Source organism: Epinephelus fuscoguttatus, linkage group LG19, assembly GCF_011397635.1.
Source record: "Epinephelus fuscoguttatus linkage group LG19, E.fuscoguttatus.final_Chr_v1".
In the NCBI taxonomy this organism is placed as follows: Eukaryota; Metazoa; Chordata; class Actinopteri; order Perciformes; family Serranidae; genus Epinephelus; species Epinephelus fuscoguttatus.
In genome coordinates, this window is record NC_064770.1 from 9,589,211 (window position 1) to 9,609,328 (window position 20,118).

Genomic DNA, 20,118 nt, shown 5'->3' on the forward strand with positions numbered 1-20,118 from the left:
CATCTGGATGAATATTCAAAAATATTTATTGTTGCATGATATATATTTATATTTAACTGTTTCTCAATTCATGACTGTCATTTCTACCCAGGTAAACATAACTGATGTCTGGGATTTTTTTGTTAAATAAAAGCAAAACATTATTTTGTATGAAAAGTTAAAATATTGGATATTTTTAAATTCATTTTGTACAAATTAAGCAAGAACACCTGCCTACAATATTTGTTTGGAGTATTGGTTTATATCACACAGTGGATGAAATATTAGCTCGTCCAAATGCTTAAGAGGCTTTAAGGATTCTGGAAATACTTTTGAGACAGCATCATTTTTTTTAAGCGACCTCCTGGGTTTCCTAAAAACTCGACAGGTTAATTTTTTGGAAAAAGAGATGCTTTGCTCTTGAGAGGCACAAACTGCGGCTCAGTCTGTCTGCACAACCTCCGTTTATTTGGAAACTAAATGTAAAACTATATTTATAACCCAACTGTTGTACATTCATTCTTGAGATTAGGCAGTGTGATTGAAACTTCACGTACACAATATAACTATAATAAAAGTGAGTTGTACAATGACTGCAGTGATGCAGGACTTTCTGAAGTGCTATTAAACTGCTACTAAAACTTCACAGATGTGTCGTCTCACTTTTTCTGCTTTCTGAAAGAAATGAAATCAAGATTCTTTTTACATTTCAAGTTTTATTGCTTTATCAGAAACATAAGCAGCACTGAAGGTGAACAAAGAGCAGAACAGGTCATAGCACTTTGTATGTGAGCATGTAAGAACTCTTATAGAGTAATAAAAGGCAAAAAAACAAAACAAAACAAAAAAAACATCAAACCTCAAATTATTTTCTGCTTTCACACGCTGACCTTTACAAGAAAGGTCCAGTCTGCCCTGAGCAGCTAACTGTAAGTCAATCCTGCCTACACACTGAACCACAGTCTACACCCTACATCAACAGTGACCCTACAGTAGAGGTACAGTATTTAACACTACAAGTCAAACCTATTACATACTTTTTCTTTTTAACATAAAACACAAGTAGCCTTCACTGAAGTATTTCATATCTCCTCGCTAACAGAAGACATCTTCCTATTTCACTCCTGGAGAGACAGAAGTAGAGCTCTGCAGAGGGGTTCAGTCTCAAAGGTGCCTCATGACTAGACGTATAAGGCTCAATGTTCATTTCATTACATAATATCAACGTATTGGACAGAACAAACAACATACTGATGATTTTCTAAAATTAGAATCTTATTAAGAGCAGAGACACAAGTGTAAAGTTTATCCTGTGCATGAAGCTGAAGGAAAGTTTAAAATCGGTACATTTAATGTTATCCTGTCATCCATTTTGATATTTACTAGTAGTGTTGGGCCTGATGTAGGTGCCAGAGGGAGGTCAGATGAAGGTACATATATAATTAATACTGCAAATCCTCTGCTGTCATGTCTAAAATGTAAATATAAAAATGTTATTTTCCTCAGCATGGCTTCAGTTCTATCTTATATCATTTTCAGGTAGTAGCTTTGAGCGTGCGCTGGGCTTTTGTGTCATTTAGGTGAATAGAAGAAATAGGATCAGAGTCTGTATCCGCAGATAGCAGCTACTGAAAGACTCAGAACAGGATCAGAGCCAAAGAACATTTGCTCAGGACATCCCAAATGACAACCTCAACGCTAAAAACGAAACAAGTTCCAGCTTCCAACACAGACATTTACAGGTTAAGGAGAAGTTCAGGCCACAAAGCTAGATGGAGTTGCAGAGATGGTAAAAATCTCTTCATAACTATGAGCAACTCCTCTCTGACCTCATTTATTATTCATACAACAACATATTAATTAAGGCAGCTTTAAGATGCAGAGCCACTGATGGCCACTAGATGCTGGCAAGATCTGCATTAAAAAAATCTCCCACAAAACATTGTGCTTTTTATAAGTACTATTGCTTTTCTAAAGACTATAATAGTGATTTAGAAAAACACAGCTCATTAAAACCTTAAGGCTTGCAGAAGGGTTCTTCTGAAACCTTGATGAACAGGAGTCTTGCTCATTCCAGGTCAGCTTCACCATACCAGAGTTTTTTGACTCCAGTAAGCAGTAAATCTAAATTCTATTCTTCAAGTGACAACACAGATACCAAGTCCATTTTATTCTGCAACTAATTCATTAGTAATAATCTAAAATATCCAGGACTACTAAAAATATCAAGGCTACAATGTGTATTGAATCAACTATTATTTCATTCTCTCCGGGATCAGTGGCACTTTCTCATTTTTTCCCCCACTCCTTATACATCAAATGCAGCTGCAGAGGCATATTGTATAAAAGCAGACCATCATATGTAGTTTCATGAACAAAAGGCAAGACTGACTGTGCTGTCCTAACAGTTTCAAAGTAGTACTTAAAGACATTCTCAAACACCGCCTCTCTCTCCTCCTGTGTAGATCAAAGTGCCCTTCCAGTGTTCAAGGTGTGTTCAAAGTAAACATGAAGCAAATTCTCACTTTGGTTTAAATGTGCAGGGTTGACCACTGTAGTGTTTCAGCAAACTGTTTAACAATGAACAAACTGGGTGGTACAGATATTTGGTGATTGGCCCTATTTACACTTAGTCACTACATGCATTTTAAACAGACTGGATGGAGATCCAATAACAAAAAGCCATGTTAAAATTCACAAAGCATTTGAGATGGACCAAAGTCCACCTCAGGAGCCCTTTAAAACAATAAAACGCTCTTTGTCCATGAACACGATTTATTCATGTGTTTGTGTTTATAGATGGTTGTTAGTTTGTTGGCTGTTATTGCTCACTGTTAATAGTTAACTGCTAAAGTGCATACGTTGGAATCACATTTGTGATCTGTCCGGCCGAGATGCATATATGTGGCTAAGTGTAAACGGCATTAAATCTCATAGAGATTTTATTTGAACACAAAACACTTGTGTCAAAGTGTAAAAGGGGCCATTATCTCTCCTGCTGTCTCTGTACACTCAGGCAGGGTTTCCCTCTGGAAATTGATCCTCTGCTACAGTATGTGTGGAAAACCCTGCCTGTCATGCATTAGAGTTATACAAATTTAAGATGATTACATTTTTTTCCCCTGCATCTTACATTTGCTCCTTAAGTGGACTCATTTTCATCTCAACACAAACCTGCAACCTGTGTCTTTCATTGACTAAAATCTGCCTTATGTTCAGTCTTAATACACCTTTTAAGCAAAAACAGAGAAAAAATGAGCAAAAAACGTAGCAAATGAAATCGAAGGAGGTGAGGTGGTGACATGCAGCACAAGTCCAGTTAGTAAGTTTAGGCTAAGTGCAAGTGCCGATAAGAAGTCCTGTAAATAAACAAACAAAAACTCTGACTGTAGACTTGAGCTGGGAACAGACATCCCAAAGTATCCATACTACCGTATCCATCCATTTGCATCACTGCAGCTCCCAGTGAGTGTGGTCCATGTTTTGCAGATCCCCCGTCTGATGTGCAACACACAGTACCGTTAATTCCAGGCTGGATGGATGGACGGGAAGCCCTGAGCAGCTCAGAGGAGGACTATGGATCGAGGTGGGGGACGTTTTCACTTTCACAGCAGTAACTTGGAACCAGCTCCAAAGTCTAACCTCTTCACCAGCCTTTAAACACAAAACAAACACTTTACAATCTAACTTCAGATTAAAAACTCTTATAAGCTTCAAACTAACAAAAAACACTGACTGAATATTGACGTGATAATATTAGCGTGGAGCTTTCCAGTGGTGGAGAGTTATGAAATCAATTCAATCAAGTACTGTACTTCAGTAAAAATTTGAGAGTTTTTTCATTTTACACAAGTTTATACTCTGACTCCACTACACCTTAGAGGAAAATATTGTTCTTTTATGTGACAGTCACTTTTCAGATTAAGAGTTTTACACAAAAAATAAATAAAAAATTAAATTACGGTGAGATTTGTGATTTTTGTTCAAAACAGAATTACCATTTTTGGGTTTTCTCCCTGTTACAAAACAAAAACGGGTAATACAACATTGTTCTACTCCTTCACTAGTCTGGACATGAGCGCTACTGCTGTTGACCTGCATCTCACCCCTTGTTATAGAGGCCATTAGTAGGATGGCTCTCTGAGGAGTTGTTCTGGCCCGATGCTGCCCCCTGTCCACCCGCATGGCCTCTGCGGCTTGCTGTCTGCTCGTGGACGTACTCTCGACACGACGCCAGCTTGGACTCCAGGTTCTAGCAGTACAAGCAGTGCAGAAAAACAAGTTCACATTCTTCCATAAACACTCAGCTTTATACACTTCACTCACTGTGATCCTAATGTTTAGAATCTATATATCTGTTATGGTGAGGTTTTCAGAGAAATCTTATCTGCAATCTGCACCAGCACCGAGATGAGAATGAATGAGAGACTTAAACAAGACTAAGGGTGCTTTCAGATCTAGAGTTTGCTGGCTTTGGTCCAAATCAGGGAATAATTCTCACAGCAGGATTTACAAGCAGAGCACATAAAATGGTCCAGTTGTTTTGGTGCGTACCCGAGTGTGATCGTTGTGTTCACACCTGACCAAACAGACTGCACCTAAGGGGCAAACAAACTTGAGTTGGACTGAACCGAACCAAACAGGGCAGTTGTGAAAGCACCCCAAGAGCCACACTGGTGGCTCTGTGAGACTGTGAGGGGCCTTGTCCACCAAAGCCTTTGTTCCTGAGGCCAGCCTAGTTTTTTTAATTCTTTGCAATGGGAGGACTGCGTATTCTTGCTACATTATAAACGCTAGCAGCGTGACAAAGCACTGAGTATTTCTTCTGTACTGAGCGCTACATGTTTGGCATTTCTTTTTGAGCACAGAGTGTCGAAAAATGTTCTGTTTTGGACAAAACGCTGCGCTTATCAATGTCACTTTTTACCCAGCCCTTCAATCACAGTGGAGGAGGGACAAATACCACTAAGACCAAATGTCACATTTTACCAGTATAAAAGCTGGAAAACAACTGAGAAATTTAACAGTTGTGAGAAAGTAAATGTCATAATAGGCCTGAGGTAAATGTCAAAATAACGGTCTTTAAAAACCTACAATATGTTGTTAAAGTGTTAAAAAACGTATGTCTTTCTTCAAGTCGTCAGTATTATAAGAACACACAAAATATGTTTACATCTATTAAGGGAGAACAATTACTGATAAGTGCTTGTTTGTACATACGTAGGTTCAAAAACAAAACAAAAAATCAGTGCTTTTTCCAGCTCCAGAGAAGAAGTAGCTTGTGTGCATTTGAGAATAAAACCAGAAGCACCCTGCAGCGTCACATGATAAGTCAGCAGCTGATAAAAAGCACTGGGTCAAAATGTGGTTCTTACCCCAACTTTTCTCAGCAGTTCTCCAACAATGCTCAGAGCAGAGATTCTCGCTGACGTGGTGAGAGGAGTCCCTGAGAGGCTTTCACCTGCAGAAACAAACCCTCTGATTAACGCAGAGAAACCCAAGTGTCCAATGACATAACACGGGAAATCTTCATAGTGTAACTGGTCTAACATCAGGACACATGAACTGACCTCTGCTGACAGAGGGCGGTGGGGTGCAGAAGGACTCTCCTGAGGCTAGAGGTCTGGAAGGCGTGGCTGCCAAAGGGGCGGGCTGGTTAGAGGACAAAGAAGTGGTTTTGTCCTCATTTCGTTTGTCTGGAGGAGTGAGAGGTGGGGTGGGCAAACCAGCCGTGGATGAAGCAGAGGAGGAGGAGGAAGGCTCTTTGACTGCACTGCTGAGGGACGGCTTCCTGTCCTGTACCTGCTGTTTCTGCTGCACCGCAAGCTCCTGTCTCAGATCTGTCTCACAGAAACAAATGAGAGGCCAGTTACAGAAGTGCAACAGAGACTTTAAAGTAACATAGCATAGTTCCCTATTTACTTTGGATTCTGTCTGCACAGCTGGCGCCATACTTATCCTTCTTGTTCTTATGTATGTACATACATTAAAATATTTGTATTCATTTCTGTTTCACTAAAAAAGAACAAAATATAGCATGAAATCCAAAACCAAACTTAGTCATCTCAGCAGTCTGACCACTGTTCAGATAATGTAAACTTCCTCACTTTATAAATATATATCACACAGCAAAACCGGTGACACTATGACAGCACAAGCTAATAGAACTATTTTTAACTGACTGCAGGTCAGACAGACCTCTGGCCTCGTCCTTCAGCCTCTGGACAGACACCAAGAGAGTCTCCTTCTCGTCCAGCTCGCTCTCCAGGAAGGCGTTCCTCTCTATAACGTGGTTCATCCTCTGCTCAAAGTCCTCCAGTGACATGATGGTCGCCCTGAAACACACACAATGCAGGACCGTTGGAGGAGCTGGGTGTCAGGTAACTAACAAAAGCAGCCAAAGGCAGTGTTAGGCTACTTCCTGCATCCTTGCTAGCTTGTTTGTTGTACTGTAAAACCTGTACTATGAAAATGCAGCTGGTGGAGAAACAGACAGCTTAACTGTTATTTAATGTAAAAAAAATAGTGAAAAACTACTTTTCATGACAAAGGAAGAACACAGGTTTGTTTAACAGCCTGTCTCATCTCACTTTCCTTTTACCTCTATTTATGTTTGCTGTAATAGCTTATATTTATGTAATATGATTATAAAAGCCACACCGATTTTGGAAGTGAAATAATTTCTTTAGTTAAGTATTACAATCACAGAATTTTCCTCCAAAAGTGTCCTCTGACCTCTTGGTCCTCTCCAGGTCATCATTGGCCTGCTCCAGCTCTCTGATGTATTTGTGAAGCTGGTCTCTAACGGCTGTGGTCTCAGCCAGGTCTCCCTCCAGGGTGGAGATTTGCCGGTAGGCCTCAGAGTGCTGCGTCTCATACTTCTCCTGGCAGGAGACCGACATGTGTCAGGAGACAGTATGAAAAAGAGACAGATTATGAAGGCTTTAAAGCATAAACTCCTTTAAAGGTATTTGACAGCAGAACCATTCAAATGTTATGAACTTTTAAATAAGTTAAACCAAAAGAAACTTCTTCAAAATTCTCACAATAACGATAATAATAATTTAGTGAACATAAGTATATTCAGCTAATGAACACTTACATTTACTAATCTAAAAACATACTTTGGTGCACAGACATCATGTGTTTCAAATGTCTAACTTAACAGCATCAACAATATATGAGACAACAACAGAAATCAAAACATAATGAGACATGGATTACTACTTCAGAGGCTCAATGCCACAAACAGACCCTGTGTGAAATTATAGTACCCTGCTGCTGCTTTTCTGGATATTGACACACATAACTTGTCTAAAATGGTAAATATCTGTCTGCACCAAGCTTCCAGGAAGCAGAGTGAGGCTCACAGCTGGATGCGATGGGAACAGAGAACGGGTGCTACACAACATGACACTGTGTCAGGCTTCAGCATGCTTTTGCTAAATTCCCTGAGGTCTCTGGATACTTGTCATATATGCTGTCTAAGACAAAGCCCCTTTACTCATCTGAAAGTGAGTAGAAACCTTTTACACTTCTAAACACAGTCTCATATTTCTTATTTACTGTGTACATGTGACTAAATGTAAATTTAAGTATGAGCTATTTTTTATATTGACAACACAAAAACTAAATAAATACCCAAAAATTGTTTAATTTATTCAACTTTCAAAAACTTTTGCTGCAGAATCATTAAGGTGCTGTTTGATCCTCATTACCTCTTAGACTTAAATGCTTTTATGAACTCCATAAATGAATAGGGTGAAGTCAGGTAATATGGTAAATTTTTTGGTAGATTACCAAGAAAACCACCTGAAGACTACATTAAGCGTTACTTTTAGATCTTTTTATGATTCTATGCTACATCTCTATAATATAAAATAAAATATGTTTCCAAGTAAAGTAATTTAGAAATGTTGGACTCTGATGATATGATGGGACAGTCACGTTTGTTTATTTTTACATCCATTTAACAGTTCAGTCATTAATTCATTAAATAGTTAATGTTACGTAACTATCCATTAAAAAAATATCAACCAACTTCTCTGCCATGCGTTCTCTGCTTTTTTACTGCCTGTTTCCATGGTGCCATATTGTCTACAATGGACATCCTTGTGTGCTTACATTTGTGTAACAGTGCTGGCTAATTTTGGAGTAGTGTGGCTGACATGGACTTACTGCACCATCTTTCTAAGTGAAAAAAGTTTAAGATGATCATCTCAACACCTCTAAACAACTTAGTAATGCAATCTCAATTTTCTTCCTTCTTACAAAATCGGGAGATACACTACAATGTGCTATGATGGCTTTAGATGACAGTGCACCCAACACACATGTTGCAGTGACCTCATGTTTCCCCACTGAGCTTTGTGCCGGGCCACTGCACGGAGCATAAACATGGCTTTACCAATGAGATATGTAGCAACCAAAAAGTTAACCTTTTTTTTTTTTTTAATTGAGCCGCTGTCCCTGCACATCCTCTCAGCCGAAAGATTAACTAAGTTAACTTTTAAAAGGGAGAAAGGGGGTGAGTGAACTGGGAACTGACTGGGATAGGTCTTATGGGAAGTACTGCCATCCCCTCCAGACACAGCCCAAGCAAGAGTCATCAGCTGCCTTTTACTGCACTGAATCAATTCTCTGTGAAAGTGTGTATATGTGTGTCTGTTTGTGTGTTTTTGTTCAGACACATGCACCAGTGAAGCCTGTTCAGCACAAGCCACTGGAGCCATAAAACCTTCCCTACCATCAGCTGATGAATATGGAAATCCCCAGTCAAATCCACTTTAACAGGCAATCAGCTGGTTGAATGTTAAAATGAAAATAATTTGGACATCCCTGATACAGCAGTTTCATTCTTTAGTGTTGACTATAAAACTATGCTGAGACAATGGCTTGTATTATAGATGCTTCAGTCGGGGTGAAGTGGACATATTACAAGACTAGTACATCTCCACCATCTCCAGTAATAGTGTCTTTATTTTCAAGCTGGGATCAGGGATGTTGAAAATTTTTGTCAGTATCTGATAACTGATGATGTCCTCTGTACCTTGTAATTTTCAAGTTCCATGCGGAGGCGGTTGTTGGCAGCAAGAAGCTCACGGTTTCGTGCCTCACACTGTTTCAGCTCTGTCTCCAGCTCCACCTCATAGTCCCGACTCATCTGCTGAAACTCTTGCAGTTCCTCCTGGGCTTCCTCTGCACTGCACACAAACACATACGCACAATGTAAGCCACATGTTTGTCAACTTTGGACATTATCACATCAAATCGTTTGAGCTATTATTCAATTCCACTTAATAGTTTGGATTTCCTGGTTTTACACAGTTAAAAACACAATAATCACATTCATGCTTGGAGAAAAACAACCAGGATGTTATTAATCCAAGATGTTATCGAGGACGAAGATTTCCCAGATAATTCTAAACCAGAACTGTTTGAACAAACAACAAAACCTGCCCATTTTCCCACCCAACCGCAGGACATTATGGATTAAATACGAAAGTCTAAACATCACAGAAATTAGTTTAAACACCTGGAGGTTCCAAATTGTTTGTCTTGCAGGAGTGTCTACAGACTCATATGTCTATAAACTGAACTAGAGAGCAGGGGAAAGATATTGATTATTTGATCAGAATTTATGACAGAGCCCCAAAAGTCCTGAAAGGTTATATTCTTCATATTGTGCACACAAGTTGTTTTCTCACTGGCACAAGATGTTACCCTGACTGTGTGTACACAATTCAACCAGTTGACATCTTTAAAGTCAAGGAACTAAGGAAGCCTGTTAAAAACAACATAGATTAGGGACACACACACACACACATACACACATACCTCTGTTGGTGCCTGGCAGCCTGTTCCTTCCAGTAATCCAGCTCTTCATCCAGGGAGCCAAACTCTGGAGGCTCCGGATCCCCCATCTCCAGCCCAGCCTAGGTGGAGAGCTGACTCTCCTGTCACACACCAGTGCTGGTCTGTGGTTTAATATAAAAAACAAGGCATTCAGATCAGTTTCAGTCGGTGGAAATTCTGTCTAAATATCGGGCAATTTATCGTTAAAGTAATAACTGCAAATGGAAAATCTTAACTTATTAAAGGTCATGATTTCACCAATTCATCAGGATTCTCATGTTAATTCGTAAAATGACTAAGTGATCCATCAAGAAGTCAAATAAAAACTGCTTCTTGATTTTGGTCGGTGAGCATAGCTAACGTTACGTAAAATACCGGTAACATCAAAGTAATGGGTTTCTACTTATCTAAAATAATTATATTTTTAAGACTTTATGTATGCCGAATTAAACAATAGATTATATCGATTCATAAGACATCGTTAATTACAGTCAAATTCGATCAAATGTAACTCAAGCCACCCATGAAATAAATTAGTTACAAGATTTAAACAAAGTCTGGCCAAAGCAAGCTGAACTAAAACAACGGGAACCTAAAGCAAACGCCATTCAGAAGATAACGTTTAACGTTAATTCATACCCTTATATCATTAGTAGCACCTGTTTTTATAAACAATACAGAGGGTTAGCTCAAACTATAAACAACAAAGCCCAGCAAAATAGGAAAGTTAGAAGTATGTTCTTAGCTTGTAAATATAAATAAGTTAGCAACTTCAGCTAACGGAGTTCAGCGTTAACCATTTAAATCCCAGCTGAGACAAACATAACACAGCTACAACTTACGTTCAGCCGTTAGCTTCGTTCGCCGCAAGGTAAACCACTTTATTCTTCGTCTGAATCCTCTTCGTGTGCCGGTAAAACTACCGACAAAACTTTGTCGATTAAATTTAAATGGGAAACCGTTTAAGAAACATTTAAGGGACTTTCTGGGAGTTAGAAGCCACAAAGTTGCAACCGTCTTGAGAAGACGTCGAACAATACAAATTGCCATTCATATTGTTAAGGCCAATTCACCAATCACAAGTTAGATGACAGCCTCATTGCGTGTTGCTATTCGTCAATTGTCTATCAATCAAATATGATAGGCGGGATTAGGATCATTATCCAATCAGAGGGGTGGTATCAGTGTCAGAGGGATGTCTGCGTAATCTTCACAGACTGAGTGACTCTGTGCTGCCTTCCATCGCTGTCGGAAACGAGACGTTTGCAAAGTTCATGTATTTGTAATTTTATAACACTGGGTTGCACAATAAAATTTGATTTGTAGAATTTTCACGCTATATAGAACATATACAAATAATTGAACATGAATAGAATAAAATGAAATAAAATTAAGCAATATGCAGTCACTAAAAAATCCTTTATGAGGCTTTGGTTTAAAGTGTTATATCTGAAAATTAGGGGAACAAACAACTCCCACTTCCTTTTTATGATCTAAAAATCATATAAATCAAAGGTGCAACCACGGCTGACTTACAGATGTTTCTCTGGGCTACAATTTGTTGGTGTTGCGATACACAGGAATCTGTAAAATGTGCTGAATTTTAATATTTTTCTATTTTTAAGTGACAGTGATAATGTCAGAGTAGAAAGAATGTAAACTTTTAACTTTTGTGATGCATACAAAAAATTCTGTTTCACATCTTTGTTGTGTTCGACTGTTTACTTCTTCATAATAGTGAAACTCTCATGAGACATAATTCACAGACATGCAGATTAAATCTGCATTACATACAGTATCTCTAACCCTCTGAAACATAACCACCAAAATATAGCCTAATATCATAACGAGAAGCAGAGGACATAAAATACAACACACCGGCCCATATTTAGGTCTAATAATTAAGTATAATAAATAATAAAAATTACAATGTTAATCACTTGATCTGAATAAAACAGTGATGTTCTGTTTGAGCTCTTGTTCTGTTGCGTTCAAGTGCAGCATTGCACTGTAGGGAGGCAGAAGTTATTATAATACAACTCTAGTCCCAATATTTGTTTTCTACATCACCAGATTTAGTCTGACAGCATCTGATTGGGGAATTCCACTTCCTGTTGGTGGGGTCAGAGGTCACACTGGGTCAACTGTGTCCTTTTCAGGGGGATTAACCAGGCCTATCTGATCCTGGTTAATCCACACGCACCATCACTAGGGCATAAAGCTATTATACACACACACTCGCACAAACTCCAATCCACTCTGTCCTTGCTTCATATCTAGGCTGCATGTATTCAGTAAGTCTTGACAGAGCTGGAGTCAGGATGTGGATAGCCTAGCTTAGCATTTAAGACTGGAAACAGGGAGGAACGAGCAGCCTGGCTCTGTCCAGGTCTTTGTACAACAGTAGTGGAAAAAGTATTCAGATCCTTAACCTAAAGACGCAATGCGATCATATGAAAAGTTTCCATAATGAGTAAGAGTCTCACAATTAGAAAATGTACTTATTAAAAGTATGAGCAACAGTTAGTACTTACTGTGCAGGCAAAAGTGAAATTGGTATAATTGTTATATATTATACTATTAAACAGCATGTTGATGTTAGCCTATAGATGTTTGATGTGAACGTGATTCTAACTACTATATATACTGTTATATTATGCTCATTATAGGTTTATAGTTAGCATGGCTCTGTGGATCAGTCCACCACTTTGGCCCAGCCTGAACTCTTGATTGCCGTAAAATTTGGTTCATACATCTATGTTCTCCTGTATGCAATGTAATAATTTGGTTCCATGTAGTGTCATCAGATCAAAATGTTAATGTGTCCAGGATTTTGATTTATGACCAAATACCTGCACAACTAACGACATGCCCATCAGCCCCAGCTGGACTTGTGTTTACTACCAATTAACATATGTTATCAGGCTAATATGCTAGACCAAGATGGTGAACATGGTAAACATTATACCTGCTAAATAGCATGTTAGCATTGTCACTGGGAGCATGTTAGCATGATAATGTTAGTATTAAGCTCAACACACCAGTGACACTGTAGACTCTTAGTCTTTTGGACTTTCACTTTTCTGATTTCATGTGTCATTGTTTCCATCAGTCTTAATCTGCACCAGGAGCTGGTTCAACATCCTCATAGTGCTACAAGCTCTTTGTTCATGGCTTAACTGTGACACAATTTCCCCATCAAATCTCATTATGACATGATCCCATCCACTCAACAGAATCTATTAAGAATTTGACTCTTGTCTATTCAAGTCCCTTGTCAAAATGACATAAAAAGTGACCTATCTTGAAAAATCTCAAAGCACTAATGTAACAAAATAGAGGTAGTCACAATCTGTAGTGAACCAGTCATCACAAAATCATAACGTGGACATACACACAATACTGAACATTCTTTGAGGTTTTAATTTTGTTTTATACATCCAAAAAACAGAAGGTCTATGTTGTTATTCACTTAAAGCTTACCTGCAGAAGGGCTGTGTCCAAACCTCTAAAAGTGTGTATAAACTTGCTCCTCTCTAGTGCAATTGACAATACATTTTATCCATGAAAGTATGATATTATAGTATTTCACTTCTGGTACAATGATAAATGTACTGTATATTCAGCAATGAAATCCTTAATTCTCTTTACTGTCTTATGGATAAATAATAATAAATGTCACATATCTTTCAGCTTTGCTAAAATATTATTTAATCTAAATGAGAGTGAGTAATGGGTCTCATTAGGGTAAGTGATGTGTTATATGATAAGGTATCTGGGCTGATGGCAACCTATGTGATGTTTCAAGTAAGAGGACAGGATTAAGATACTGTATCTTAACAGGTCAAACTAGGAGACAACACAACACAATGGATGCACTGATAGATATCCTGTGGTAATAACACAAAATTTATGATTTTGACTGGAAGTGTTATCAACACATCCCACAAAAAGACCCACTATTATGTAATATTTTGGTATTAAAGTCTGATATATCTTCCTCCTCTATGTCATAGAGCTCCATTGTTGTTCAAAAACAATTAAAAACACACCAGTAAAACACGCTGTTACACTGGGTGACATGTTCCTTCATTACCATGAACACAAATACATTGTAGTTTATTCTGACTCACTCTCATATACTCCATCCTGCTGCTACAAATACTCAGTAGAGCACTAAATGTGGATTAATCCATTGTTGAAAATAGTCCCCAACAAATGCACTTTTTCCTCCTGCTAGATATATTTGCCAACGCCTCGCAGTTGTGTGCCTCCGTGAATCCATGTCTGTGAAAACATAGATGATTCACACACATCTTCCCCCCAGCAGCACAGAAGATCTCTACAATCAGTGCAGTTTCAAAGTGGACACCCAAGATTCGTGTCACAAATTCAGTATCTGACCAAATGTCTCCCGAGTTATGGCATTAAATAATAGCCAGAAAAATGTTTTTTGCAGAGCATTACAATGTCACAGTGAAGCTGACCTTTGACCTTTTAGATATGAAATGTCACTACTTTTAATCCTACTAAACATTTGTGTGAAACGTTGTCATAATTAGTGCATGAATTCCAACGTTATGGCCGAGAACATGTTTTGTGAGATTACAGTGACCTTTGACGACCAAATCCTAATTGGTTCAATCCAAGTGGATGTTGGTGCCAAAATTGAGGAAATTTCCTCAAGACTCTCTTGAGATATCGTGTTCACAAAATGAGACTGACGGAAGATCACAGTAACCTTGACCTTCGACCACCAAATTTGGATAAGTTCATTCTTGAGTCCAAATAGACGTTTGTGCCAACTTTGAAGAAATTCCCTAAAGGTGTTTTTGATATATCGCGTTCAAGAGACTGAGATGGATGCAAGGTCAAGGTAGCCTTGATCTTTGACCACCAAATTCTAATCATTTCAATATGAAAAATTGCTTTTGAAATATCACGTTCACAAGAATGAGATGGACAGACAGACTGGAAGGACAACCCAAAAATGTAATGTCTCTGGCTGTGACTATCACCATTGCGGAGGCATAAAAACTACAGTGACCTATTATTTCAGAAAATTACTAAGCCTTTTTTCAAAAATGTATATGTTTTTAAAGATGCGTGTGTTATTCTTGAGACACGGACTAACACATTTTGGTTTGGGTCTTTTCATGGGATTTGTTGACAATGAGAAAAATACTTAAAATGAAACTGTTGTTAATATTCATGATTGTCAGACTATGACTAGCTGGCTTTCATCCAGCACCACTATTGTGTTTAACTTGCATTATAACAAGGTATCTTATAAACTGATGGCTATGTTTCCATACAATGTGTGGCAGATATTATATTATTAGTCTTTATTAAGCAAGGACCATGCACAAAAACATTCATCTCAAAAATGAGAAGAGATGATCATCATGATTCATTTAATGTTTTTGATGATCCTTTCTCTATTGCCATCATCAGGAACTTTAATGGACATATAACTGAGCACATTCTTCCTCCCCAGATGATGAATTTTGATGAGCTTTCAGGACATAACACATCAGTGCATCCCAAAATAAACACAGAAACTCCATTTAAAATTGTACACTCACAAAAAAATATATATACACATATTGCATTGTATTGATTATTGCTAATGACTATCACCACTCAGACACACACTGCAAGCTCACAGACCTGTGGCCAGGATGGTCTTATCAGCAAGAAAGAAGGCACAACTAGTGTAAAGCAGAAAGATCGAGCCCTTAAATCTGATTTTAGGAGCTTCACTGCTCTGTGGGCTCGCATCAAACTCAACAACCAGCCACAGTCCTCCATCACAACACAACTGCCTTTTAAAGTAACGAGTCCATGGGTCCAATCTCATTTCAGCTGAACCCTCTGTGGTTTGGAGGCAAGATCATCATTTGATTATCACTGCAACTGTAAACAATATGTGCCAGGCTTTCAGACATTACTTTCTTTAAGTGAATTCCAGTGTTGTTCTATTGTTCCACCTGTCATTTTGCTACAGAACAAAATGTCTCCAAACTTGCTGAAAATATTCATGACCCCTGAGAGGGAATCCTCTTGCCCTTTAGTCTAGTGCCTCCATTAGGACAAAATCTCCACTTCCATACAAGAAATCTCCAAATCTATCTTACTATAAAATGTGTTTAGCACCTTCATGCTCTTCTGAGGACGAACCCATTTGATTTTAAAAATTTTTCTCAAGTATCATCCACAGGATAAACTGAATATTTATAGTTCCAGTACTGATAATGCTTTTGTGTTTGTTTTAGCCAAAGCTTTAGTATACTGGGCATTTAAAAAGAGGACCATTAACGTTTTTCACACAGATATTAACCTAGATTTTCTTATTCTTGTTAATCTGTTTCACATGTATCTTCTCTATCTTTTTTTTTTAAAAAAATGCTTGTCCACTTCATAAAGAATCCAGTTCTGGGGAAATAATACATATTTTTTGCACATTAAATATCAAATGTTCAGCACAGGAGGAAAATGTCAACACATCTGCAATTTAAACTTCACAGCCTTCAGAGTCTTTAAGTCAACTGTTGTGCGTATATGACAGATAGATGTTTTTCATAACCTGCTCCTGAGCTCTTCAGCTTTCCGTGGTTCTTTCCATTTGTGTTTGCTGGTTGAGCAAAAGTGGAAACCCCTCTGTCCTGTAACCAAAGGCTTTAAAGACAAAAGCATCCTCGTCCTCATCCTAAGTTTAGTTCGTCCGCTGGGCCTTTTGCTTTTTTCGGGCCAGTCGGGCCTCTCGCATCTCCTCCAGGGTCTTACGGGGGTCCATGACGAAGGCCAGAGCCACTCCGGCAGTGCCATCACCGCTTTGCCTGGAGAAGCACAGGAAGGTGGCCCAGAGGAAGGCGCAGCAGCCCATGAAGGCTGTCCGCATGTACAGTGGCATCAGGACAAAGTTCAGAAACTGAGAAAAGGATAGGATGTTATAGATACTCATCAACATTATGCTCTTACTTTTGGTTACAGCCTTAGACAGACAGCACAACAATACAATCCTTGATTTAAGTTAAAACTACTAACAGCATAAACTGATGTAATATGTAAACAACAAGAAAGTTTTCTCATGTTTACCTGCATGAATGGCCAGTACATGAGTCCAGTCTGAAAGTGAAAAGATGTTACGATGAGTGAAGACTAAAAGGAGCTACAGTACACAACATCTGTCCATTTACTGCCTTTACATGATTATATTTGGAGATCACATTTGTGTTTATATATGCAGTGAAGATAATCGGATCCTTCTCATCCCTCTAAAAACACCTGACCCAAAGTTGTCGAAATGGACTGTGTACTTTCCCCTTGAAGGACGGAGCTACCTTTTTTTTTCTTTTTTTTTTTACAGTGGTGAATTTTCTCAATTTGAAATGAGCATATAGAGTATTGCAAAACAAGACAGAAAAGAACAGTCTGCTGTGTGCTGCAGTGGTGAAGAAGTGTTGAGATCCTACTAGGGCTGAGCAATATATCGATATTACATCAATACTGTGATATGAGACTAGATGTCGTCTTAGATATTGTCATTTTGTAAGTCTTGTCTTTTTCTGGTTTAAAAGACTACATTACAGTAAAGTGATGTCATTTTCTGAATTTACCACATTATTCTAGCTGTTTAATTTTTCGCCTTTACCCACTTAGTCACTATATCCACACTACTGATAATTATTAATCAAGAATATCATTGTGTATATACTTTGTTAAAGCACTAATAGTCAACCCTACAATACCATTGCAATATTAGTGATATTTGGTATTGTCTACATATTGCTCAGCACTAGATCAGATGGCTACTCAGGTGAAAATAGTAATACCACAATTTAATATTACAAATAATAGTCCTGCTTCCAAAACATATCATGAGTAAAATTACAACATTTGTATCAGCAAACTCTAGTATGTAACTTAACAAAAAAAAATATCATGCAACAGATGTATTAGATGTATAACAGATGTATTATGCAACAGAGGCAGACCTTTCAGAGTTAATTAACATGTTGGAACGTAATCACAGATTAATAAATTAAAGAAAGGAGCAATTTAATTTTAATGTTGCAGCTGGATGAGGTCACAGTGCAGGGTAGTTTAATCCCCCAAAATGCATCATGTTTTATAAACTCGTTATAGCTGTAGTATATAAAACCTTAATCGAATAGGTAACTGGTAAAATACAATAAATTGTCAAATAGTACAATTATAATGTAGCAGAAAATGGATACACACGTAAAGTACAAGTAGGCTGTCACAAAACTAATATGTCATTTTCTTTGACGACAAATAAAATACAATCATATAGGCTACATTTCTTGACGCAGGATGCATCTAGATGTTTCACATATCTGGGAACTTTTAATACATCTAAGGGAAATGAGATTTTAGGACTCTTAATTGTCATTGACATTCACCAGTTATGCAATTACAGCAGCATGATGCTGTGATTTACAATTGGCAGGATTTCAACGTCCTGAAACTCGCTGACTTTTTTATCCAACGGCTGTAGTCTCGATTGAATTACCCGGTTTGCGTCGTGCCCATGCGCCAAAGCAGCAGTGGCACAATCTAGGTTAAGCTGGTTGTGAGCTCGCAGCAATGTGTGAATGGAACTTTCCTTTACTTGATGCTGCCGAGGCCCTCCTTACCTTCCAGGTGTTGAAGAACTTCTCTCTCCAGTCTTCTAATACATCCTCCTTACCCTCCAAGAAGCTCACCCCTGCAGGACAGAAGAGACGTTTACGCAGAGGTTTAAGGTGATGTGCGCCAGTACGCACGATCTAAAAACGTGCGTAATGACTCCTCACCTTGATCCACATGATGCTTGACTGAGAGACGACCTTAATATGAACCCTCATCACCTCACTATTGTATGTGTTAACGTTTTTAATGATTGCAAGGTGTGATATGTCATTATTGATCTGTCTGAGGCCTGAGGTTATACATGTTGTTGCAAGAGAACAAAGATTCAGAACATTTTACAGGTTTTTAACTGATAAGACATATTTGGGCTGGCCCTGACGGTTTGGTGACAGGACAACAAAAAGAGTTAGTGATTTAGATGTCTGGATGTTTTTGCCATCAGATAGGCCTATTCATCTCAGCCCCAAGACCAAGAGTGTCTGCACTTTGCCTTGCATTAGCCAACTCTCAACTGTCTTTGCATTAGATGTGGCAATCTTACCTGTGTAGAAGACACTGGTGGCCAAAGGCGACGCAAAGCTTTGGTCCAGCAGAAGTTTGCGGAAAACCATCCCGGCGGACTTTCCAGGGAAACGCTTCTCCAGGGCTCGCAGCCAAAAGTAATTGAAGTTTCCTTGAAAACTGATAGCCACAATGGCCACGTTGCGAGTGTGTTTCCAGTCGATGCGCTCCTTCTGAGCTATTAGCTGATGGACCAGATCACCGCCGGCGAATAAGCACCCGTACAAAGTGACATTGGCCAACCAGGGGAATCGTTTGGCTGCTTCTTTCAGGACAGCTCTCCTCATTTTGGTACCACTCAGAGGATGGGGTCCAAAGCGATGCTGGGCTGTCCTGAGTGGCTTCAATTCAGCAATCAGGACGCAAGCATAGCGGTTAAAATATTTTGACAAGGCCTTGATGTCAGTCGGCTGGCCGACACGACGCAATCCATCCGTGCGCGGTAATCAGGGGAGGGATTAGACGTTTCCACCGGCAACAGGAATATCACACATTATCGGATCTCAGATGACTAATGTGAACTGCAGACTACCCCAAAAAGTGTTTTAAACACTTCTATCAGCATATTCGCGCCCTGCGTAAAACGTGCCATGGCTCCAACTTGGTCACTTGGATAGAGCTCCTCTAAAGTATTGCGTCCTGGAGTTTTGCGTGCGTAAAATGCATCCGATCCATATATATGAGACACAGAGAAGCTTGTGGAAAAGGCTCCAGTTGAACATAAGTACAAATCTAGATCATTCTGTCCGTTCTCACTCGGCGTGTCACTCCCGGTGAATGCAGGTGCCTCTCAAACAAATCCTGTGGGTCAAGCGCTAATCTGAGGGATTGTCCCGGGCCAGTCAGACGAAGAGCCCCGTCTAATAACTGCGCCACTGATTTCAACAGCAGCAGTTTGCTGTGCAGAGCTGTGTCCCATCGCGCGTTCAGCCAGTCCATGCACTGCCAGATCTACGGTGCCCAAACCTGCAATGACCTCGGTCACTGCTGTCCCTTGTATTGTTCAGCTTGTATTGTGCTGGTTCTTATGGTGCAAATCTGGTGTTTTCTTCATATCTTGATAGGATG

General features: G+C 39.0%; 2 protein-coding genes across 2 annotated transcripts; both read right to left on the bottom strand.

The window, feature by feature from the left end:
• Positions 1 to 694: 694 nt before the first annotated feature.
• On the bottom strand, positions 695 to 10,876 carry nde1 (nudE neurodevelopment protein 1). Its single transcript, XM_049561492.1, has 9 exons — positions 10,677 to 10,876; positions 9,817 to 9,956; positions 9,029 to 9,182; positions 6,715 to 6,863; positions 6,178 to 6,314; positions 5,550 to 5,819; positions 5,355 to 5,440; positions 4,086 to 4,231; positions 695 to 3,633 (listed from the first exon to the last, which is right to left on the bottom strand). Exons 2-9 carry the CDS (start codon positions 9,900 to 9,902, stop codon positions 3,585 to 3,587), a joined length of 1,077 nt encoding a protein of 358 aa, XP_049417449.1. The 5' UTR covers positions 9,903 to 9,956; positions 10,677 to 10,876; the 3' UTR covers positions 695 to 3,584.
• Positions 10,877 to 16,493: 5,617 nt separating this feature from the next.
• mpv17l (MPV17 mitochondrial membrane protein like) lies at positions 16,494 to 19,337 on the bottom strand. Its single transcript, XM_049561498.1, has 4 exons — positions 19,031 to 19,337; positions 18,495 to 18,565; positions 16,933 to 16,962; positions 16,494 to 16,765 (listed from the first exon to the last, which is right to left on the bottom strand). The coding sequence occupies exons 1-4, from the start codon at positions 19,335 to 19,337 to the stop codon at positions 16,550 to 16,552; spliced, it is 624 nt and encodes a 207-aa protein (XP_049417455.1). The 3' UTR covers positions 16,494 to 16,549.
• Positions 19,338 to 20,118: the final 781 nt, after the last annotated feature.